Consider the following 24,301-nt stretch of genomic DNA (forward strand, 5'->3'; position numbering starts at 1 on the left):
AGTCAACAGTATCCATGACACACAACGTAACGTTCGATAATGTGTCATGCGCAAAAGCATCAGCTCTAAGAGCCGTGCTTAGAGAGTGCTTTGTAGTGAATCAGAAGAGTCGACTCCCATTGAGCGAGAGCCGGCTCCTCACTTAATTTCCTTTTGCTGCTCAGCTCTCACACAGTGGCTCAGCTATGCTCCAATTTTCCATATTGTGGCCAATCACATGCGAGGATATAGGATAATATCATTATGTGAAAAACAGAGAGGGTGAGAGACGCAACAGTCAAGTGGAGCGTGCGTCTGTCCTCTCAGTAAGTGAGTGAGACAGTAGACAGCGGTGAGGAGGGCTGTGCGAGTGCATTGCAAAAACACATAAATATTCCTGACACCCGTAAACAAAGCAGCATCTGGCTGCAGTTTAAAGACTTTTTTGTCTCGGTCTCGGTCTCGTCTCGACTTTGTCTTGGTCTTGACTCGGTCTGTCTTGGTCTTGGTCTTGTCTTGGTCTCGATACCCTCTGGTCTTGGTCTTGTCTGGGTCTTGGTTTAGGCGGTCTTGACTACAAGTCTAACAATTAGTAGATGTAATTTTTTGCTCAACCTCTGCCCATTTGAACTTGTAGGAAAATGCCTCTCTAAGACAATCTTTTTATACCCAGTCATGGTGCTGAGTTGCTGCCACTAAACCTAATAGTTGCAAACTGTTCCTCCAGCTGTTTCGTTTCAGTGTTATTTACTTTTCCAACCTCATTTTACCTCAATCCAACTGTTTTTCAGGCATATTGCCGTTCAAAATAAGCTAAGATTTTTCATGAAATAAAGTGTTTTGTTTTAGACATTAGATATGTTTCTACTGTTAATAAAATTGATTCTGTTTTTATTTATATTTCACACAACAACTAAACGTTTTTGGAACTGGGTGTCACGGTTCTGGGTCATGTTGACCCAGCTTTCTGTTTCTCATGTTTTGGTGTTTTTCTAGATTATGATTTATGTTCTGATTGATCAGTGATACTGTTTTGATTATGATTATTATTTAGTAGGTTTTGGTCAGTGTCAAGTCTGTCTCTGTCTAGTCCGTGTCTTAGTAAAGTGTGTTTTGTTTCCTGTTTTACTTTGAAGGTTCTTGTTCCTGTCTGATGTCAGTGTTCCAGCTTTGCTCTCCCTGTCTCGTTAGGTCTTATTCCTTCCAGCTGTGTTCCCCTTCTGTCTCTAATTCCTTGATGACTCTCTCAGTGTATTTAAGCCCAGTGTGTCTTTGTGTCAGTGTTGTGTTGTTATGTCTACTCACCCTCACCGTGTGTTCTGTCTGCTAGCCGGCCTAGTTTATTTCTGTATTCTCAGTTTAGTTAAGTTTATGTTCCCTTTTCTGCCCACAATAAAGCTGAGTGTTTTGAGTTTACATCTGCCTCCGAGTCCTGCATTTTGGGTCCTTTCTCCCTGCCTGCCTGCACACAGCCATGACACTGGGGGTAAGTTACTCTTTCCACAAACTGGATAGAAAAGGGTTTCAGCTTTTAGTTAAACTTGACTAGCTAGCTTAATTCACTTGATTAGGTCCAGGTGCAGACCTAGTTAGCCTCGGTAGCCACAACCACGGAAAGGAAGAAAGGGTGCTTTAGATAGTGCCCCACCAGGTATACAGTTGTACCACCACATGGTGATTACCTGACATGAGAGTCCAGTGTACCCAGGTGGGCAGACACACGACTCAATCAGTCTGGCTACATTTCCGACTTCTGACTTCTCCACCTCCACTGCCATTTCCATGGTAATGTTAGAGATCCTTTAAAAAAAACAGCACAAGAAAACTGGTGATCTCACAGCTACCGTGACTTGTGGTCACAGACATGTAAAAAATCAATTTCCTGTGGAAGAAGCCCCCAGTTTAGACTCTTCTTGGTCTTTCTGCTGCTTCTAAAAGAAGTCAAAGTTTATTTCTATAGCACATTTAAAAGACTAGTGTACATCAAAGTGCTTCACAATAAAACTGCAATGCGGGCTAAACAAGGAACAAATAATACAAATATAATTAAGACTACATTTAGCGATTTGAATGATTGAATTGATTCCGATGTATGGCTATCGACCAGTCACTACAGCGGATCATCTGCCTCCATCTCACCTGCATCGTTCCTGTCACACCAACCCTATTCTTGGTCTCCTTCTCCACATCCATCCTCTGAGATCTTCCTCTTTTTCTTCTGCCTGGCAGCTTCAACATCCTTTGATGAATATGTCATATGTCCAAGCCATCTCAGCCTTGCCTTTCTTACTTTCTCTCATCCTGAGCTGTCTGTCAGATATAGTCCTGTCCTCTCTGACCACTTATAATGAAAATCTTTAACTCTGCCACCTCCAGCTTTGGCTGTCGTTTTGTCAGCACCAGTCTCCAAATCATATATCATAGCAGGTCTCGCTACCCTTTCCCACTTGCTGCTGTCCCTCTGTCACAGATCACCCCTAACACTTGCACTCTTTTTTTCTTTTTCTTTTTTTTTTTTTCACCTCTTCAGCTCCTCTTTGTATGTTGCTTTGGGTGGGTGACTCCAGGTATTTAAACATAACCACCTTCACTATCTCTAATCCTTGCATCGTCACCTTTACCTCTGCATCCCTATCATTCACATGTAAGTATTCTGTCTCGTTTCTACTAACTTTAATTCCTTTTTCTAAGCGCATACCTCCACCTGCTCCTTGATTTAGCTACAGATCAAAATGTTATCCCACCACTGGGAAAGACACAGTATCTACTTTTAAGGTTAGGAGCTTGGGGCTTGATCAGCCCGAATTATAAACTGGATGAGTACTTCTCCATTCCCACCTTTTACTCTCCATGTGCTTATACATGACTACTGCATTTTATTTCACCCACAGTTTATTTTTAACCATAATCAGTTATTTTAATACAATGTGTAGTACAGTGTTTACAAATACCTGCTCTGCTGCAGTCTGGTACCATAAGACGCTTTGATGATGATGTACTCAATATTACTGAGGACGGACATGAAGTCAGCGTGACTCACCGACCTCTGTGATACAGAGTTAAAATACTTCCACTTGTGCTGTAACACACACAGACCACACACACAGTGAGCAGGTTTTCTTTCTAAACATCTGTCTTTATTTTAGCATGTTGCTCTACAGCTGTACCTCTGTCAGCCTGATGTCATGCTGAGTCGTGACACCATTGCTTGGAGCAACCATGTCAGTGTATATGGCAAGCTTCCTCAGAGTCCCGCCCCTCATTAGCACCTGAGGCTCCTGATTAGAAAGTCCTGAGCCATCCTCAGCGTAAAAGGTGACAGTGTAAGAAAGCAGTCCGCCATATGATAGTAGCTGGAAAGTGAAAACAAAATAAGTACACCACTAAGCATGCACAGCAGTTTATGCTACTACTATAATGAAGTGAAAATTGTAAAGTCTAAACCAACACATTTAAAGGTTGCAAGACTAAATCATTCTGTGACTATTTAAACAACCAAAGCACATATTTAAACAGTGTAGGCAACAGCAGCTGTCAGTTAGCCGATTGGGCTGAAGGTACAGTGGAAGCAACGAGACAGTATCAGGCATCAATTTGGATAATAGTACCTGGTTTCCTTCAAACTGAGCGGGGAGCCTCCAGTAGAGCGGGCCTGTCAGCCCGCTGGTGTTGAGCTGACGGGTGTCGAGCAGCATTTCACTGCCCTGACGGTACACTCCAGATACAGTACCCTGCAGGTTTGACTGACTGACCAATGACAGGAATGGAAGAGTGGAGGAGTAAGCCAGGTACACCTGTGAGAAGGGACAGCATGAGGGAGAACTCTTTGGAGCCTTAACTGTGTATGTCATGATGCGTAAACTACAATGATTATGCAAAAGATGTACTCACTGGTACTCTGGTCAGTCCTCCCTGTTCCTCGCAGTCTTGGCTCAGTCCTGAACAGAAACACTGCAAACAACCATCTAGATTTTCAGCTGACAGACCGAACCAACCAGAAACACACTCTTCACATCGCCGGCCTGAGACCCCAGGCTGAAAAAATAGACACACACATAGAGGACAAACTCATATTATACCCTACAGAAACATGTGAGCAACATAAAAAGAATTTGAGATTAACAGCAAAGTTTAACTTTCCCAGAGCAATCAAACATTTCAAGCTGTGCGGGAAGCAGTGCAGCACTTGATGCTACTGATGAAGGAAAATCTGCCCACATGTTCAGTTTTTGAGACTGTTTTGCATGTATATGATTTTGGAATATGGAACTTCATGAGGGTCTTTTTATTATCTTAAGCAGGACCATCACTGATTTGATGAGATCTCTAAACCAGAACTTATATAAAAAAAAAAGAAAAAACAAACAACTCACACATTACCTTGCACACACAATTTCCAGTGTTTTGGCAGGAACACACCCCCAAGGTAGCGTTGCAAAAGGTCTCCTCTGTGCCTGCCATGTCACAGCCACAGGCTGAGCATGCTGGGTACCCATAGTAACCAGGTGCACACTGGTCGCATGACTTGCCAAAGAACCCCTCTTTGCACAGACATTGTCCATTGGTCAGGTCACAATGAGGGGAAGAGCTTCCTGCTTCACTGCAGCTGCAAGGCTAAACAGACACTAGAGTTAACCTGTCTCACAAGCTCTGTGTGTGTGTGTGTGTGTGTGTGTGTGTGTGTGTGTGTGTGTGTGTGTTACCTTGCAGCCTGTGGTGGGGTTATGGCCCCAGTAATTTTTTACACACTTATTGCAGGTCTCTCCCTCTGTGTGGGCGGGGCAGATGCACTCTCCATTCTCAGGGTTACAGTTCCCACCAGTGTGATCACAGGAGCATGCTGGGAGGAGAAAATAACAGTCAATTAGAGACAGAAATGTCAACAAATCAGCATGAAGACTTGTAGCTTACAGTTTATTACCTATGCAGCCTTTGTCATGGAAACCATAGTAACCCCTACTGCAGCGGTCACATTTGTGTCCAGTCACACCCTCTACACACTGGCACTGCCCCTCCTTATCACATGATTCAAACAGAGATCCTGATTTGTTGCAGCCACATGGCATACAGCCATGGCCACTTTGCAGCCCATAGAATCCTGACTGAAAAACAAGTTTTACACAAAGTATAAATGAAAATAACAAACACAAAACAAAAACAGTGTATGCCACACATGCATGTGTGTCTCTCACCTTGCAGTGGTCACAGGTGCGTCCCGTCACATTCTCTCTGCAGATACACTGGCCTGTTGTGACATTACATTGACTGGAAAGGGCCCCGTTGACATCACAGCCACATTCTGAAAGAAAGCCCCACTTGCTGTCAAAAATTACGTGAAACTTCCTACCTGTTAACAGCCCAGGTCAAGTGACACCACCTCTACAACAGTTTCTTAAAGTTGTTTGCTGTTTACTGACAAACAGTACAGCTTCTAAGAGCTTTTGTGCTTTTGATTGTTTTCACCTCTCTGTGCTTTCTCTTCCATCTTCTTTCCCCTCACTCTCAACTATTTGCAGCAGCCCTGTGTATGGTTCTCCTTATAGGGGAGTTCTTCCTCTCTACCACAAAGGTAACGGTGCTGCAATATACAGTTCCTTGAGAAATGCTAATTAAATAAAACTGAATTTGGCTACATTTTTGTATCTGGAATTTCAAGTTTGATTTAAAACAGTTGTGCAGACGAGAATGACTGTGAATCTCAACTCTTTTCAAAGTCTGGAAAATAAGGAAAATGTACTGCTATAAATTATCAACAGAGTGCAGTTTGATTATGTCACCACTAGATAGTAGTATATGCAATCACAAGTACTGATACACACTCACACATAGTCACAGACAGTCATGTGATAGCAGAACAAAGAGTCCATAGGTCGAATCTAATCTGGATTTGAAAAGATCAACATTTCAAACAAAGGCAGTGAGTGTTTCTCTGTGTAAGCAATTCTGAGTGCGCCTGGGTGTGCGTTTCTGGGAGTTAGTTTTTTCCACACTGACTTCACTTTCCAGACTGAGAGCCTATTTTTCACTATGACCCATGATGCTTATTTAAACTATTCATGTATGTTGTGGTTAACATATTTAGTGTTTTGCTGTGATGGTTGAAAGGTCTTGCTTTTTCCTTGCCTGCTAGTCTGCTAGGGTCTGAGGGACATAAATTTCATTACTGTATGGTGAGTGCGAGCGTCCATGCAGAGGTCTGTGTGACAGCCAGTTTTGCTTGACTGTGGACTAATCCATGGAGACTTTAAATTACAATGCACAACTGTGCGTTGGCCTGTATAACAGGAATGACTCAACAGACTGTGTCCATGTCCATGACAGAGTATAATCAAGGCTTAAGAGCCTTCTTTCAGCAGAATGAAACCTCAGGCAGAGCCAGGCTCAGGGAGGGGGAGTGATCTACCATGACTGGTTGGGGGCTGAGAAGAAAAACAAAATGCTGCTTTTATTGCAGGGATATTGGAAAATGTGGTACTATGAAGTCTTTAAGAAACAACGTGGCCTGATTATCAGGACTGCATATGTGAGAAAATGATTTTAAATTCAATTCTGGATTTAACAAGAAGCAGGTAACTAGAAGGTGATTTGGGAGAAACATGATCTCTTTTCTAGTTTCTGTTAACACTCTCAGTGTGATGTGGTGGATCAACTGAAGATGAACGAAAGCATAAGAGAACATTATATTTATTTACACACACATCCATATCCTGGTCAATAATGATTCCAAAATTTCCCAAGTGTTACTGGAGGCCACGGTAATGCTGTCTCTAATAAGTATACAATTAGACAGCGTGATTAATTTTTTCATGAATTTAGAAGTGGAAAACTCGATCTCATCCAGACTTCTATGTGTTTAAGACATAGCTGCGTGGATACTATTCACACAGACTATGTGAATGGTCACAGTGGAAGTCATCGATCACTAACCTTTCAGTGTGAGAAAAACTCACATTAACAAATTGAAATCAATCGTGTATCTAAAATGGTAAAATGGCCCATTTAGTCATTAAGTGTGTATCATTACTGATGTCAAAGCAGATATGTGTAACGTACCCCGACAGTCTTTGGTGTGCACAGCATCTCCATAGTACCCAGGCCGACACAACTCGCAGTGTCTCCCTGCTGTGTTTCCGAGGCAACGCAAGCATTCCCCGGTGACAGTATCGCAGTGTCCTGCCTCACTGATGTCCACATTACCGTTACACTCACAGCGAACGCAGGTCCCACCCACTACCTGTGGGTTCCCATGGAAACCACTAGCACACCTGAAGACACAAACCCATGTGTTATGCTGGGTTATCAGTTTATCATTGGGTTGATCGGCTTCTCAATCATACTTACTTCTCACAGTTGGTTCCAGTGTACCCATCCTGACACTGGTCACACAGTACCTGTCCAGATGCATCCAACACACAAGTGGGACTGAACCTAGGGCACAGAGGTGTTCTTACATACTGCCTGTACTAATAAACTTTAATTGGTTTGAATGAGGTCCAATGACAAAGACAAACCTGTTGGATGGCTCCGTTAGAGGGCATGGACACAACTGGCAGTCATCCGTTGTTCCCTCTGTGGCATCACCATAGAAACCCAGAAGACACTGATCACAATGAGGGCCAGTGGTGTTGTGGGTACAGCCCTGAGAAAAGTTAGACGGACGAATCAGTAAAAGGTCAGAGAGAGATGACCACACAGTGGACAGGGAATGAACCATGTGTCAGAACAGCAGGTGAGAAAGCTGTTTCTGATTGTTCTGACTGTGACGTGACTCACCACACAAACTCCATTGATGTCACACTCAGCGGCATGATCATTGCATTCACACTGCATACAGTTTCCTCCAAACAAGATTCCACCCACTCTGTAGAAACCTGGTAGGCACGACTAAAACACAAAAATGCACAAACAATTAGGTATTGAACTGATATTACTAAGGATGCACTCCAATTTCACTTTGTCACATACACAGTACAACATGTAATGAAATGCTTGTGTCCCAGCTGCGCATAGGCTGCAGACGTAGCCGCGCCATTCCAGGGCTTGGTTTTAGCATGGGGGGTCTAGCCACGACCCTTATTGGATGCCTCTCCAAAGGTGTGAAGTCTTACCACTACACTACCCAGCTGCTGCACTTCAAACTTATTCTGGGCTTAACTGATTAGCAAACAATAAAAACATAGCCCTCACCTGTCCTTGAATTGAGAATTTCATTTAAAGGAAGGGGCTGAGTCTAAAATAGTGCAAACTACTCTGTGGTAAGATACTATTTTTTTTTTTTTTTAAATTCTGTCCCTTGAATGTTGAAAGTCTGCATTTCAATAGCATCCAAAATTATGAAAAATAGTTTCAGTCTTAAATAAATTACCTCACAGGAAGTGCCACTGTAACCCCACGGGCATTCACATCTCTCCACAGCAAGTGCTTGAACCTCAGAATGCGAGCCAGCGTCACCGATGTCCAGAGAGACGGAGCTGAGGCTGTGATAGACAGACACAGTCAATATTCCATCTTCAGCAGTGTTCATACTGATGTTGGGCTCCTCCTGCAGAATTGTGCTGGGGAGATGACTCGATAGGACTCAAGCTTCAGGTTAAGTGAATCTCAGCCTTGCTATCTGAGTCTTTTTAATCTCCAACTCAGCCTTAGATAAGTGATTTGACCATATGTTATCATTTACTTTTCCTCACCGTATCGTTCCGGTGGCGGAGGTATTCAGGTAAACTCTGACAACCAGTGACGTCACATCGGCAAGAACCAATAGCAGGTCATCTCGGGTAACATGCCTGCCTGTTTGGTCATAGGCAAATTGCTGCCAGACCATTGGCACGTTAACCAATTGCTCAGCCAGTGTAGAGAGGGATAGTGGGAGAAGACGTGAAAGACGAAGAGCCAAACCATTACCCTGAGAATGAGAGAGTTTCTTCAGTCTGGATGTTGAAGCCCTTCAAGAGACAACTGCTACATTTTCAATATAAAACATGCACTGTGAAAATGTAGATGGTGTCTGATAACAACACAACATACCAATCTAGAGAAATCAAAATAGTGATCTAATCACATGTTTCTTCTCACCTTGATAATGATGTCACAGTGGGCGGACAGGGTGGGGTTTTCAAAGTCAAGTGGAGCATCATAAACCACAAAGTAGTTCAGGAAACCTCCATAAGACAACAGCTACAGACAGAGAGAAGTCAGAAAGTAGATGGAGAGACTGGCATGTGTTTGGCATAATGAGCAAATATGGAAATGGTAGCTTACCTTGTTGCCAAGGAAACTTTGGGGTGCTGCCCACCACAGCATTTGTTGGTGGGTGGCACCAGAGGAAATATTGCTATGAATGGGTATCTCATTGCTGTGAAGTACAGGGGTGGTGGTGATTGTTTCAGAGGGGAAGAGCAAAGCTTCTGCAGTAACCACCTGAAAAAAAGAAAAAAAAAAACAACCCCAACATAATTAGAGGTTCTTCATGATGCAATATGGTGCTGTTACCTGAACACAGGTATTTTTTACCTGCCCTATGGACAAGCCAGAGCTCTCGCAGACATCAGACACACCAAAGCAGAAGCAGCTGGTACATCCGAGAGGATTGCTCTCCTGGAGGTTAAAAAAACCTGGCTTGCACAGATCACAGTGAGCTCCCATCACATTCTCCTGAGGATGAGAGAACAGCTAAGGTTAGGGACCAGGTGAAACACCAGAAAGCAGGTCAGATATTGAAGAGCAGGTGGTGTTTACCTTGCAGATGCAGGGGCTGCATGGGTCAGTGTTGATGCTGCCTGACAGGCTACACTCACAGCGAAAACACTGAGGAAAATCTCTGTATCCAAACGCACAACGGTCACACTGTTGACCTGCAAACCCCTCCTTACACATGCACTGACCTGCAAGCAAACCTAAACGCGCGCACACACACACACACACACATCCAAGAAATATAGTTATACTGCAAAAAACTGCTGCAGAACAACAATACTACTGCTAATACTAATAATAATAATAAAAATATACTAACCTGGCTGTGTGTTGTCTCTGGCGCAGACTGAAGACTTTGAGCCTCTCAGATCACATTTACATTCAACACATGGAAAGTCAGAATATGGAGAAACCTACACACACACACACACACACACACATACAGATCATGCAGAGAGACATTCTGAGTCAGGATCTCCAGATATAGTTTTACTTGTGTCAATACTTTAGCAACTCTGTGGTATTAATTGCTGCATTATGTCAATAACCTTAGCCAGTTTGTAATATTGTGTCAGTACCTCAGCAGGTCTGTAGTATCCATCTTTGCAGGTCTCACAGTTGATGCCAGCTGTGTTTTGCTGACAGTTAAAACAAACTCCACCTCCCTGACGAACACCGTGAGTGTTTAAACTCAAAGAGAGTTCAGAGATGGTTTGATTGTAGTAACAGTCGTCTGCTTTATTGTGACAGTTACATTCTGAGAGACAAACAGAGACAGGTTAACAAATAGCACACAGAAGTTGACGGAAATGGTACTCAGTGTGTTTAAGGGTGTTTCTTACTTTCACACGTGTTTCCATCGGAGATGGTCCCTGGTTGCCATGGCTGCTGATGGTAACCTGGGCAGCATTCGTTACAGCTTTCTCCACAAGTATTGTGCTCACATACACAATGAAGCTTCTGTACTCACACACACACACACACACACACACACACACACACACACACACACACACACACACACACACACACACATATATATATTTCACCTGGTGAAACACTTTACATATGTTCCAATATACAGATGCTCGGGCGTTTGCCGTTACCTTGCTAACAGGGTCAAGTGGGCAGCTCTGAGCGTGTCCATAGCAGATACACATCCCACCCACAGAGATGTCTTTGATGGAATAATAATACTGAGAAACACGGTAACACAAAAGGTATCAGAAAGTACAAGTCAGTTTATGGGTCAAAGATCAACTTTTTGCAGCCTATCTCACCCTCCGAGTGACAATAGGGTCAATATCTCGAGGATCGCGAGCACTCAGGGTCATCAGGTCGGCATTCAGTGTTCGGATTCGCTGAAGTCTCAGTCTGATGTAACGCGCCGACGTAAAATTCAGCAGATCTGAGGTTAAATCATCGGCTCCAGGTCGGCCATTAATTAGGGAGGTATGGATCTGAGAGACAGAAAGAGGCACAAGGAGAAGAAGAAAGGTCAAAGATGGACAGACGCTAAACAGAAAGGGAGACAGATAACATGAGCATAGCAAGTGCAAGCCTCACCTCTCCATGCTCTAGTGGGTTTAATCTGGAATAATAAGATGTACAGATGACCTCTGTATCACTCTTATAGGTTGGTGGTCCCAGTCGTGGTGTGATGTTGTAGCGATATAAACACTCAGAGTCACTGATGGCATAAAATTGCCACGGCTCAAAGGAAACTCCATCCAGAGACCGCTCAAGGATCCAATTACCTGAGAAACAGACAGATCAGAATAGCAAACATGGAACGATGTCTTAAATATTTACTCTGTGATTGTGTCTGAGGTACAAAGGCAGATAAACAGGCAGTACATGGGCCAGTCTCACCTGCTCGAGGAGAATTAGCAGCCTTGATAATGATGTACGCGATCTGAAAAACCTGGACAGCACAAAAGTTCAAAGTTACTCAAAGACTTTGAGTAAAGAACAAAAGATACTGGCACTGTTCATCTGGTTAATGTGTTCCTCTGTGCTTTTATTGTCCTCTCTGGTCATGAAAAGAAAAACAAAACTTTCATTTTTCAAATTTTATTCATAAAGCACCATTTGACATCAACAGTTGCCTTTAGGTGCTTTATTTTACAAGGTGAATATTAGAAAGAAAAAAAAACCTATAAGCATGCACTTGGTGACAGTAGGAAGGAAAAACTCCCTGTTCACAGGAAGAACCAGGCTCAGGGAGGGGCAGCCACCAGCCACAACCAGTTAGGAGTAAAGGGAAAGAGAAGATGATGCCATAAAGTAAATACAAAATGCAGCTGTTAAAGCCATATAAAGCTATCCAAAGCTCCCTCCCTCCAACACCTGTACGATTCGCCCTAATTGATGGAAGAACACATTTTGCTCTTTACCAGAAAAGGAACATGTCAAGTGTGCATGGCTTACACTGATGATGACGAGTCAACTGTTTGAGTAAAGAAAGGTCATAAATTGGTCTATAGTTGGTGAATTAAGCGATAGCTTTTTAAGTAATGCTTTAATTACTGACACCTTAAAACCCCTTTGTATGGAGCTCGTTAATAATAATATTAATCATATTTAAAACTGAGGTATTAATTAATGGGGTCTCAACGGCACACTGATTGTTTAGAAAAATACATTATTGAAGTTAACTCGGAAAGATTGATTGGACAGAAGGAGTCTAAGTAAATATCAGTAGATATTAGAGATGCTGTCCTTGATATTTTTCCTCTAATGGTTGCATTTTTATCTGTGATCATTCTTTATGTTTTAGTCTGTGTGGGTCTTACTTGTGTTTGTGTTACCTGTTTCAAATCCAGTGTGATGGTAATCCAGTGAAACTGTTGTCCATTCTTGATACTTGGACTTTGCCACCACCGATTGGTTCCATCAATAGCATTTGTGATTGGATGACGTTCTGCACACAGAGATGACTACTGTAGTAGTGCACTGGAATTTCATAGCTAAGTGCAAATGGTACTTTACTGATGCTGCAAAATGTTTAATTTGAAGGTAAAATGTGAATTCATTTGGATAATTTGAAGTGATCTATGTGATTCTGGTTCTGGATTAAAGCAAACTGGATCTTTGATGTAAAAAAGAATCTGGAGTCTTGTCTCGTACCTCTGGACAGAACGGAGTTGGCATCACATTTGAGACAGTGTGGGTTCTTTATCCTCCGTCCTGGAACGTGCTCCACCAGCTTGCAGTAGACTTCAGGTTCTGGGTCTCCACATGTTGCATTACTGCTGATTACTGCATTACTGGCCAGATTCAATATGGCAGGAAACAGACCTGTAGTACAGTTACATTAGAATGATATAAGGGGAGACATTAGTGATCTGATGAATGAATGAATAGATTAGTTCAGGTCTTTTTACAGGTATGCTCTCAGATGAGTCACTGTCTAAAACCTCGGTGTTACTCTTGTGAGATCTGACTTGTTTTTGTAATAAAAAGACAATTCTGAATGTTTACTCTATAACCTTTATTTTGAAACCTCCTCACATAAGAGCAGAATATTTGCATCTTTAGGTGAGCAGTCTCAATGGATACTCAGTGATTACATCTCCAGGCCTCAAAGCCTAAATATAGTGGAGCCATAAACAAGTAAAGTCTCTCAGACACTACTGAAACACATCTACCCCCACAGCCTACCACCTCACCAATCACACAGACACACACAGTCTATTGACTCAGCTGCAGTTTCCCACTGAGATTCTCACTGTGTTGGTTAAAAATCTGAATTTAAGAACCATGGGACTCTGAAACAGTGTGCATAGGTTTTTAGTATTGAACAAAACAAACACATGAACCAACATGTGTTTGGTTTTTGAAAATCAATCTGGGTCAGAGGTCAAAGGTTGATCTGTTTCTTTTCTGACTGACTCATTCTTCAATATCTTTTAGTATATACACACACACACACATATATACATATATATATATAAGCATTTTTTTAATTGAGAATGTTCACATAGGTAGCGAGGAATACAGATGTTATATAGCTCAGGGTTCAAATACGTGGAACCAAAGTCTGATTGGAGCAAATTATTTAAGGCGAGAGAGAATCGAACAACAGTGGAGGGGTTAATAAAATATGCGATCTATATGAGTCCACTGTGTGTGATGCTTTGTCACTATTATTATGCTATAATGCTGGTGCTGCTGGTACCTTGCAGTGAAATGTTGTTCTGTACTTAGTTTATATATTTTACATACAAAACATTACATCTGACTGTTTGTGTGTTGGGATGTGTTAAGTCAGCCATTTTAGGTTCAGGATGACCTGTCACCCTTCCCCCAACACACACACACACACACACACACACACACACACACACACACACACAGAGGTATTTAGGTTGTAGAGATTTGTCTATATGTGTTGTGTGTGTTTGGGGGTGGTGATCTCTGGGGAGCGAGGAAGGAGAGAAGAGTGTGACTGTACACACTAATTCTTGATCTCTCTCCCTCTCCTTGTCTTTTGTCAGACACACACACACACACACTGTTCCACTGATTCATTCATGAGCCAGTGATAAGAGAAGTAAAAGTGCATGCCTGAACAGATTCGGGGTGATGAATATGATGATAAAGATAACATCACAGGTGCTCAAGCTTGAATCCAGATCAGATTTCCAGATATTTGACCTTTGATGGAAAAGTGGAGCTTAATCCCAAAGTTATTTGTCTCGAGTCTGCTGACTGAAACTTTCACAGAAAGAGGTCAGGGTGCATAAATGTTCCTTAAATCAGAACAAACTGACCCTGACCGAAGACAAAACAAAGATAACAGTAGCATGTTCACTACATTACACTATTCAAAATACCCACAGTGATGAAGACTCAAGGACTCAAAGATGCACATGTGATTTGTTTTAACAGTAACACACACACAGCTGAAAGGGAAACATACTTTAAACTATAGCAGAATACTACCGTCAAACTACTTTGGGAAACAAGAATAAAAGTACATTCTGCTTAAATCATCGACATTAGAGCCAGCTCTAATCCCACTGATCAGGCTGCAGAGCTGAGATGGGTTCAACAGTGCTTAAACAGATGTGTAACCCTGAAAATAAAAACTTTTTCAGTGTTCCTCTCTGAGATTCTTTGAATCTTTGAAGGTACTTGAGAATAAGAATTCAAAGCAGCTGTTAGAACTCAGCAAAGTTTTTAAAAAGGTGTCTCACCTCTCTGCTGAGCGGCGGCTTGCCCCATCAACAACAAAAGCAGCAGCACTTTCATCCTCACACCCTTGAGTCAAATCTGAGTGTCGCTGTTATTTTGCGAGTGTTTGCTCCATGTAGCAGAACTAGAATTAACTGGTAGAATCAATGTGGCTCATAGGAATGCTTGCTGCAGAGTGCCTGAACACCACAGTGACTCCAACTCACACTACCCCTCCCCCTAACCCCTTTCTCATTCATTCAGCCCAAAGGGGCTTGTATGGGGTGGGGGGGATGTACCATTTGATCTTTGGGGGAGGGTGGTAAGGGCCTTTTTTTTTGTACACTTTTTTAAGCATTAATGTAAACAATAAAAGAGAAACTGTAAACACTCTTTGCTTCATTTATTTTGTATTGAATTTTGGCAGTTGTTTACAAGATGTTGTTGTTTACTGGGTCCTGCAGGATTTCATTTCCGTTACATAAATTAAACAGAATCAAAGCAACAAAGCTTCTTCAAAAAATCACTGATGTGAGATGAAAATCATGCAGTTTAGTATCAATGTGCACTTAGGTCATGAGACTGTAAAAGGGCAGATACAATAATAGCACATTGGCCAACTATGTAAGTTAACACACTTAACAAAGTCATAGCCCTACCATTAAGACACAGAGAATCTGACAGACTATAAATGAGAATGTTTTAATAAATTAAAAGACAATTCTTTTTTTTCTCAGGTGCAGCCTTGGTGGTGTTTAATAGTTTGAAGCATATTAAAGTTGATACAACAATAAAATAAAAAGTTTGATGATAAAGTTGTTTCTAAGAATTCCTATTTGTCACTCTTCATCCGGGAAATGCAACGATGATGCTACTGGAAAACTTTAGGCCCTCTGGACACAGAGGTCCAAGGAATGCTGCCGCTATATTCTAGGGAACTGATTGGTCAGTAGACAGTGATTTCAAACCTGCTGATCATTAGTCTAACCCGCTCTGGAGCAGATAAGGTTTGCAGCATAAATTATACCCTAATAAGACGTGAACCCCGGGTTAACCCTGAAGTTACCAAGATAAGACAAAAAGCTGCTTCAGCCCTCAGGTCATTTACACCTATCAGTGACTGCCACTGAATCTGTAGGTCCAAGAGCTCTGGATTAAAAGTAAAACATGAGAAGAATTATTACAGTATAAAGAGCAGAGGAGAAGAATGAGTTTTACGTTTCCTAGTTTAAACTGAAAGGAGGAAAAGGTTAAATTGCATTAAAACAGCAGCCTGTTCCTTTAACTGCCCCCCTTCGCTGCAGAAGCTCTAAAGCATTGTCTTCATTGCTAGACAGGCAGACTGTACCATCTATCGGGGGTACAACTATATCATTCAGGCTTTTGTTTCACCAGTTTAATTGCTTTTCACTTCTGTAATTTTGAGAATGTTACAGGTGAGCAAAACACACATATATTTCCCATTTATACCATTTGTGTTTTTACTATTTATATTTCCTCTACAATTTCTGTTTCACACACAACCATCATCTGGTTATTACTTTTTTGGTGCCTGCCGATAATACTTAGGTAATATATAATAATAGTAGGTATTTGTCTTTCACAACAGTTCACAACCTGTCAAGCTTAGTTTTTTTTAATGGTTTATTTGTATAAAATTTTGCTGGCCTTTGACTCTGCTGATGAATGTGTTAGGACCACTGAAATGGGACTGCCGACAAGAGGCCCAACCATAACCCCAAGTCTCTGAAGTTTGGGAAATAACTTGAGATGCAGCAGTTCTGATTTTCACGAACTATAACCCATTATCATTAAAATGTAAATTAATTCATTAAAAACAATTTCAAAGTGAAACATTTCACTTTATCTGAAGTATATGATGTAAATATATGTAAAAAGGTTTTTCACAGTAGTATGATTTTTGAGGTGTTTTCCTGTTTATCAATCTTTGAATGAGCTTTAACAAAGTTGTCACTGTGTAACATATGATTAACTCTAAAATGATGAGTCTGTGATAGCTCAGATGTCTGGATGTCTGCTCTCGTCTGAGTCATGACACTGCCCTTAGGTAGTGAGTGTTGCATCAGTCGCGGCTCAGCATGGGGCAGATTATAACGTGATTCGTGTAGACTTTGGAAAGTGCTAGAAGGCAATTAAAATTTGTGAATAAAAAGACACAGAGCTGCATTTTTTGGGAGTTAGTAGTAAAGATATGCATTGATTTACATTAGTTTTTATATAACAGTGAAGTGGATGCCGTTAAAACTATGTATTATAGGATTAATGTTAACCTGCCTTCTTGACATATTTTAACCTTGTAACAAAAAAGAAAAAACAAATCCAGTTCTTCCACTGCCTAACAAAACAAAATTGACCACTTTAAAGCAAACTGACAGTTTCATGGTTTTTGTGCTGCATCTTGTATGCTCGTTGCATTAACAACTTTACCCTTCTGTGCTCCTTCCTGACCTAAGAAAAAAAGGGCCTAGTAATAGTACCATTGTTCCTTTACTAAAACTAGCAACAAACTACTTCATCTTGCTAAACATACAGTTTGCTAATTATTTGATCCCATGCTGAATTTTTAAGTTTGGTCACTTACAAAAACAAAACAAAAGTCTCTAGTTTTGTGGTAGTTTCATTTTAATGGAGAGAGACGACACACATTACATAAAAGTTATAAATCAATTTGGGTATAAATCAATTAAGTATAACTATTCGATCCCCTGCAGTCCAGCCAGAATTCTGGCTCCAACAGATTGGTTGTGTGCCCATCAGGCACTTACATTATAATCAATCAGTCAATCAATCAGTTGCAGACACTCCTGATCTCAACTCGTTATGTGTAGAAAGCATCTATCCATAGAAACAATTTGTTCCACTCCAACCTCTTCTGGTCATGAGCGACAAGACTGGGGACCTGCACAAAGCTGTAAAAGCTACCAGACATTCAACAAGAAGCTTGGTGAGAAAATGACCACTGTTAGTACGATTATTCAGAAATAAAAGAAATGTAGAATGACCATTTGTGTCACGGTCCTGCGTTGGTGACCAAGTGTTGATTTCATCATGGTTCATCACTGTTACTTTTAGCTCCCTAAGTTTTCTAGTATTCCTTGAATTCTAGTTCTTGGGTTGTGTTCCTGTGCCCCTCATGTTTAGTGTAGGTTTAGTTCTGCCTTCATGTTTATTTTCTTGTTCCCCAGTCAGTTGTGTCTCATGTCACTCCTGTCCCTGTGCTCCGTTCCTCTGTGCCTGCCATGTGTTTCCTGTTTTACTTTGATAGTCCCTGTCCTGTGTTCAGTGTTTTGAGTTTTAGTCCCAGCTGTGTTTCCCCATCCTCTTGTTATGCTGTGTATTTTAGCCCTCAGTATTTAGTAGTTTAGTTCGAATTACTAGCTCCTCGCTTTCAGGTTTTGTTTTCTGTATGAAGAACCATTTACAGTCAAAATAAAGCTGCCTTCTTTAGTTCACTCCTTCATTGTCCATGAGTCTTGCTTTTGGGTCCTACATCCTGCCGGCCACACAGCAAACCATGACAATTTGTCTGGAGATCTGTGCAAGACCTTGCCTCACGGGGTAATGATGATCATGAGATCAGCCCGAAACTGTGCCATTATGGACTGAAATGTTGACGTGCTTGCAAGATCCCTCTTCTCAAAGGGGCACATGCACAGGCCTGTCTTACGTTTTCCAATAAACATCTAGACAAACATCTTTATCACTGCTAAAATATGAGAACCAATAAAACAAATATAATACGCAAAGCTGTCATTATTAATGTTTAAAGCATGTTGATTTGATTGACACCTTTATTTGTCACCATGTCAAAAAATAAGTGTGGTTTGTGACATCTAACTCATAAAATAAGTGTGGTTTGTGACATCTAACTCATCAGCAGGTGAGTGAGGTTGATGCAGCAGCATTCTGCTTTACAAGCAGCACCTGATATAAAAATGACTGAGCACACTGTTGCATTTCTTGAATTATATATTTATTATAACACGGCATTATAACATAGCTTTAGTAATGGTGTGTGAGGGAGAGAGACAGAGATGAAGAAAGAGAGCATCCTCTCAGCTGGTCCAGGTGAGTCTGAATCCTGAAGGTAGGGTGGAGTACTGGCCTTGGAAAACAACATAGACTTGGTGGGCAGTGGCTGTGAATGGAGCAATGTTGGTTTCCTGAACAAACAACACAGAAATAGGAGAAATTTACATTTTTATACTGAAACTATCAACAGTGACTCACTCTAAATAGCTAAGAAACAGGAAAAAAACAACACATTACCAATCATAGTTACCAAAGTACAATGTCTGTGCTTTATTCTGACAAAGAATTCAAAGAAAACATTATATCTATATGGAAATGAACACAATACAACTCTAAATACTGAAGAAAAAATTCAAATTATATATTATTTTTGCATGACACCATAATCTATTGCAAAATGAATAGGTAAATAAGTACACTAGTTACCTTATACTGCACACTCAATCTGAACTTTTTGTTATTGTAATTTTATAAACAGTACACCTACACAATGACTGTAACTAGCAAAACCACCTAAATATGAGACATTAGCTCAGTTTTGTGATTGTTAATATTCAAACTGTCAGAGTTAAAGAGGGAACGGCTGCAATCACAGCATTTTTTTTCAGTTGGTGAAAGATGGACTTTCAAAACGTGTTACTTTGGTGCAACATGTTTTGGGGTTTGAAAGTCGCAGAGACACAGTGTTTTGCAAATATGTATCTTATTTGTTTGACACTGTTATCCTGGTGCTTGCTGTTTTTTGGAATTTTGATAAGTTTGTGATCTGGACAATATTAGCCATAATAAAGACTTGTCTTGTGTCAACTACAAGTCTCAGTCTGGGTCCTATCTCTCTGCATTTCATGACAGAATGATACAACCACATGATGGACCCAGTAAGTGGAGTGTTCAGTTATGAGGACTTTTTTACCCCAAGTAATCAATTTATAGCTTTTTCTGTTACAGATGTAGTAAAACTACATTACCATTGAAAAATTTATGCTTAATAGTTTATTTCTACATTGTTAATACCCTGACCAGACTCACCTAACCTATTTTGTGAAGCCCTTATAATGCTCTTTAAATAATAGCATTATTATACCACACAGGTCCATAACAAAGACAACACCAGACACTAGATGTCAGAGGTTTGAATAGGACGGGTTTGACTTGTCTCTTTCTACTGAGCTTTTGATCACTCGTACCTAATCTGGAACGCTAAGTCCGTAAAATCTTTCTGACATATGCAATGCAGTAAAATGTATAAAAACCGTATTATGTCAAGATTACAATAATGCTCTTTAACATACCACACCACAGTAAGGTCCAACAAACTGTGAAGAGGTATCTGGGCCATCGTACAACTTCAAGAAGTTGCTCTGACAATCTCCAGGATCATCAATACTGATCTGGTTAAAGGTAATGGTCACAACACGGCCTCTTGGTGCCATGATGCTCCATTCACAATGGGTGTTATTGGGATAGGTTCCAGGGTAGTTTGGACTTGCGAATGAGCCTTGGTCTCCAAATAGAGTGCCACCACAACCTAGTTAAAAAAAAGACAGGATGAACAGAGTGAACAATCTGTATTCCTTCATTACAAAAACTGCTACTACTAAGAATATCTTATAGTTCCTAAATAGAGCAGGATTTAAAATTCTAAATACATGTTGACTTAAAAGCTTAAAGGAGGGATGTCAAATGTATAAAAGAGTAAAAGTAATAGTAAAAAATCCTGTTTAGTTGGTCATGCCAACAAGAAAAAAAATGACTTGATATTTTATAGGAACTGGTTAAAAATGATATTTTATTCAGTTCAGTTCAGACCTTGAGGGGAGGATGTCCATGTGGCATCAAAGCCATCACGAGAATGCGAAAAGTCACTTTTGAAGCGTAGGTAGAGTTGGTTGGATTGTGGGAAGACAGGGCTTGGCAGAGTGCTTCCACAGAACTTGCCAATCAGTGGTGAGTCTGCTGTACTGCCGTTACGGATCTGAGAGGTGAAAATCATGGAAACGAGGATAAAACATATCACACACAGAATACGGTATCCAACCGACATTTACACTGAATCTGACACTTCTATAATATATGAAGGAATGAACAGCATGTTAGAATAGAATAGAATAGAATCGAATAGAATAGAAACTGTGCACCTCACACCCCCTTTCTTCTCCTTCTCCTCTTGCACTGAGTAGGAGATGCTCTGTATCTCATTGTACATCTGATAGTGACAATAAAGACATTCTTTTCTATTCTATTCTGTTCTATTCTATTCTAAATACACACAGCGTCTGTGTCTCTGCATTAACATTGCTTGGTTTACCTCCAAATAGTCAAACTGACAGTTGCTATGGCTTTCCACATCAAAATTGTTAAAAAAGAAAGAGATGTAGTTGTTCTGTGGTGCCTTTAGGATGATGGTGCAATCCATGTTGTTGGGATATATGTCAGGCCAGCCTGGACTCTTCAGGTAGCCATATTCCTGCTCATATGTTCGGCTACAGCCTGAAAAACACAGAAACTATAGTTAGAGCACTTATCAGAAACCAGATACAATTTACAATATTCACCACTTCAATAAGTATGGATGATGCAGACAAGCAAGCACACTTTTTAAAGTCATTTGAATTTTATTAATAATAAAAAGGCATGATTTCAATAGGGTATTTTGGGTCTATTTCTCCTTCCTTACTGGCAATTTGAAAAGTGAAGCTGAGGCCATTTCCTGTCACAAAGGTGTCGGATTTGAACTGCACATGCATTGTTCTGCCATAACTGTAAAAGTCTGGTAGATGACCATCTGATGGGCAGAGCTTATGAGACTGCCCATAGTCTCCCTGAAAAACACAAGAATCTTATTAGAATGATACTAACGCCATACGTCTACGTATTGGTACCGTAAGGCGGTTTCGTACTGAACATGATCAAAGACACTCTGATGAAACCTTTTAGTTTTGGTTAATATATAAATGTCATGACAAAAAGTTCACACATTTCCCAAAATACATCAAAAGCTTAAAAGGGAGAGTTTTATGAATGTGTTACTATTGAGTCATTTTGGGTTGTTACACTGTATCCCAAGCTGTACTTGCACTGAGGTTTAGGGATGTACAAACAATTTTATAAATAGTATTTCAATTATTAATTTCCACACGATCTATGCCTCTCTGCATTTGACTTTTGGTAGACAAAAACTATGATGATAAAATATGGTCACAATTCCTCTTTTCTCAGACTGGCTTCCTGACTACTCAGTGCTTTGCAGCCTGGTCATCTGTGATTCTGTTCAGGTGGCACCAACTTTACTCAAGTAAAAGTCCTACATGATAGACATAGCAATAGCATAGCATACCAATAGAAATAGTTTTGATAATGTGTACTGTCAGAGCCACCTTCTTATTAGTGCACCTCCTTTTCACTGCATATTCAATTTTACAAGAGTTCATCTAATGCAAGTGACATTTAATAATTTCAAATTTTAAAAAGGGAAAAACAATTGGAGTAACTTCATCTTAAAGTTCTACAAAATGATAAGAGTGATAGTTGCTTAGGAGGTCCAGTCACCACCTTAGTATTAAAGACGTGTTGGTCTAGGTCTGTCTGTACTCACCATAGGCCAGTCTTTCAACTCTAGATAGTTTGCAGAGCAGCTCTGGTCAGGCTGGAGGACGAAGGTCTGGATGGACATTTTGATGGTTTCTAGAGCTGGAGCATCCAGGATCCACCGACAGGAGGTGTAAGGAGGATATTCATTAGGGAAAAAGGGTGACGTCACGGTCTGGACAACAGAGGTGGCATTCAGCATCCCTCCACAAATTACTGAGGAAAGACAGACACAATTAGAAACAAAAACCCTCCAAAAATAGCCAGACTTATTCTGTAACAGTAGAAGAGCCATTCTCTAAAACATACAATATAGTCTGGAGTTTGTTTTTTGTGTGAACAAAGAGCGACAATAGCACCATGCAGATGGTAGTACTCTAAAGGAAGAGGCAAGTGGATGCCTCACATCACTCACAATGTTAATTGCCTTGCTCCACACACAGTGCTAATGCAAATCCCAACAACTTCCTGGCTATTGTTACTGCCTTTCTAATTGGTGTGTTCTGTGCCACAGAAGTCTTTCCAAAGCAACAAATAATACAGAAGCCAACACATTTTCAATAAATGTACAATGTGTAGCATTTTAGAATCCATTTTGAAAAGTAAAAGTTACAAAAAACTAAAAAAAATATTATTTGTTGTGTTTTGCTGCCCAAGAATTAGTTTTTCACTTGAAGATGATGAAAACAGATGTATTTTTTCACATAATGATCAAAACATTTCATGACCAGCAATGTGAGTTCAACTGGGCTGAAGTCTTTTGGCCTGAAGATCTAGCTGACATTGCTTGCCAGATATTTTATGAAAATCTAAAAACCAACACGACGTACGCTCATGTCTTCAACCCAGCTGTGTCGGTGGCATAACAAAATGTAACAAATCACATTTTTGTAACCTCGAATCCATGTATAGCTGCATGTATGTAAGGACCTGAGAGCCGCATCCATTGAAGATTGTGATGGATAAAAAAAAAGTGTCTCAGCCACTCAGCCACCAGACACAATGCCAAATAAAAAAAGAGGGCAGATAGATTTTGTACGTAAAATATTGTCTCATGTCTCTTCATGTGAAAATATGACTTTGAATGCAATGCAGTATCAAAATGTTTCTTACATGGTACTTCTCTATAGGTAGCATTGAAGCCTCGCCTCTGCACCGAGCCATCAGTGACAAAGTGAACAGTCAAAAAGTTTCCACTTGATATGAAGGAAGCAGGGACAGAAGTTCCACAGAATGTCCCAACCAAAGGGAAGTTCATGTTGTCACCATCATAAACCTGAGAGAGATACAGATACAAATATTAATACAAGCTTGGCGGAAATACCAGATAATAGCAAGTTCATTTGGTCATAGTAGTAGGGTCAGTGTATCTGGCCACAAGTGGAGTCAATTGATCCACTTGTGGCCAGATGTACTAACACACTGTCCCAGTGTAAACTGGGTTTTAGTATAAAAATAGTAGTGTTGAAATTTGAACTTGAAAATTTTCAATGAATTAAATATCTGCCCTCAGTATACTTACTCTGACATAGTCATAGCGGCAGGTAGTGGAAGTCTCAAGTTCAAAGGAGTCAAAGGTCAGATTGACTGCCTTGTTGACAGGCATCTCAATGGTCCATAGGCAGTTCATCTGTGGTTCATAGACACCATCTTGATTTGGATCTGGTGAACCAAACATGCCCATGGGCGTGGAAAGGTATCCACCACATCCCTGTGCTGGACCTGCAAGTGATTTAAGCATGTCCACTTGTTTATTCTGGATAAAACAGCAACAATAGAACTTGTCCAATGTCTGGAAAGTTCAAACTAG

General features: G+C 40.6%; 2 protein-coding genes across 4 annotated transcripts in view; both read right to left on the bottom strand.

Annotated features, from left to right (window-relative positions):
• The window catches only part of lama1 (laminin, alpha 1), a 36,709-nt gene extending 21,652 nt beyond the window's left edge, over positions 1 to 15,057 (bottom strand). For all 3 annotated transcript variants that reach the window (XM_040047056.1, XM_040047055.1, XM_040047057.1), the window contains exons 1-29: positions 14,874 to 15,057; positions 12,802 to 12,972; positions 12,483 to 12,595; positions 11,545 to 11,596; positions 11,239 to 11,429; positions 10,953 to 11,132; positions 10,779 to 10,868; positions 10,515 to 10,632; positions 10,251 to 10,429; positions 9,992 to 10,085; positions 9,715 to 9,872; positions 9,490 to 9,630; positions 9,238 to 9,396; positions 9,052 to 9,153; positions 8,667 to 8,881; positions 8,345 to 8,456; positions 7,753 to 7,863; positions 7,491 to 7,618; positions 7,321 to 7,407; positions 7,033 to 7,244; positions 5,172 to 5,278; positions 4,901 to 5,081; positions 4,683 to 4,819; positions 4,360 to 4,593; positions 3,871 to 4,014; positions 3,588 to 3,773; positions 3,147 to 3,332; positions 2,931 to 3,058; positions 1,662 to 1,779 (exon numbers count right to left, since the gene is read on the bottom strand). In XM_040047056.1, coding sequence (XP_039902990.1) covers positions 1,662 to 1,779; positions 2,931 to 3,058; positions 3,147 to 3,332; positions 3,588 to 3,773; positions 3,871 to 4,014; positions 4,360 to 4,593; positions 4,683 to 4,819; positions 4,901 to 5,081; positions 5,172 to 5,278; positions 7,033 to 7,244; positions 7,321 to 7,407; positions 7,491 to 7,618; positions 7,753 to 7,863; positions 8,345 to 8,456; positions 8,667 to 8,881; positions 9,052 to 9,153; positions 9,238 to 9,396; positions 9,490 to 9,630; positions 9,715 to 9,872; positions 9,992 to 10,085; positions 10,251 to 10,429; positions 10,515 to 10,632; positions 10,779 to 10,868; positions 10,953 to 11,132; positions 11,239 to 11,429; positions 11,545 to 11,596; positions 12,483 to 12,595; positions 12,802 to 12,972; positions 14,874 to 14,928 — 4,089 coding nt within the window. In that variant the 5' untranslated portion in view covers positions 14,929 to 15,057. The remainder of the gene's footprint in view (positions 1 to 1,661; positions 1,780 to 2,930; positions 3,059 to 3,146; positions 3,333 to 3,587; positions 3,774 to 3,870; positions 4,015 to 4,359; positions 4,594 to 4,682; positions 4,820 to 4,900; positions 5,082 to 5,171; positions 5,279 to 7,032; positions 7,245 to 7,320; positions 7,408 to 7,490; positions 7,619 to 7,752; positions 7,864 to 8,344; positions 8,457 to 8,666; positions 8,882 to 9,051; positions 9,154 to 9,237; positions 9,397 to 9,489; positions 9,631 to 9,714; positions 9,873 to 9,991; positions 10,086 to 10,250; positions 10,430 to 10,514; positions 10,633 to 10,778; positions 10,869 to 10,952; positions 11,133 to 11,238; positions 11,430 to 11,544; positions 11,597 to 12,482; positions 12,596 to 12,801; positions 12,973 to 14,873) is intronic.
• Positions 15,058 to 18,831: 3,774 nt separating this feature from the next.
• cubn (cubilin (intrinsic factor-cobalamin receptor)) overlaps positions 18,832 to 24,301 on the bottom strand; it is an 85,137-nt gene continuing 79,667 nt past the window's right edge. Inside the window, exons 59-66 of the mRNA XM_040047097.1 lie at positions 24,014 to 24,213; positions 23,605 to 23,767; positions 22,499 to 22,707; positions 21,581 to 21,725; positions 21,212 to 21,393; positions 20,713 to 20,878; positions 20,196 to 20,431; positions 18,832 to 19,034 (exon numbers count right to left, since the gene is read on the bottom strand). Coding sequence (XP_039903031.1) covers positions 18,927 to 19,034; positions 20,196 to 20,431; positions 20,713 to 20,878; positions 21,212 to 21,393; positions 21,581 to 21,725; positions 22,499 to 22,707; positions 23,605 to 23,767; positions 24,014 to 24,213 — 1,409 coding nt within the window. The 3' untranslated portion in view covers positions 18,832 to 18,926. The remainder of the gene's footprint in view (positions 19,035 to 20,195; positions 20,432 to 20,712; positions 20,879 to 21,211; positions 21,394 to 21,580; positions 21,726 to 22,498; positions 22,708 to 23,604; positions 23,768 to 24,013; positions 24,214 to 24,301) is intronic.

This window comes from Simochromis diagramma, unplaced genomic scaffold (genome assembly GCF_900408965.1).
Source record: "Simochromis diagramma unplaced genomic scaffold, fSimDia1.1 OVJJ01000715.1, whole genome shotgun sequence".
Classification (NCBI taxonomy): domain Eukaryota; kingdom Metazoa; phylum Chordata; class Actinopteri; order Cichliformes; family Cichlidae; genus Simochromis; species Simochromis diagramma.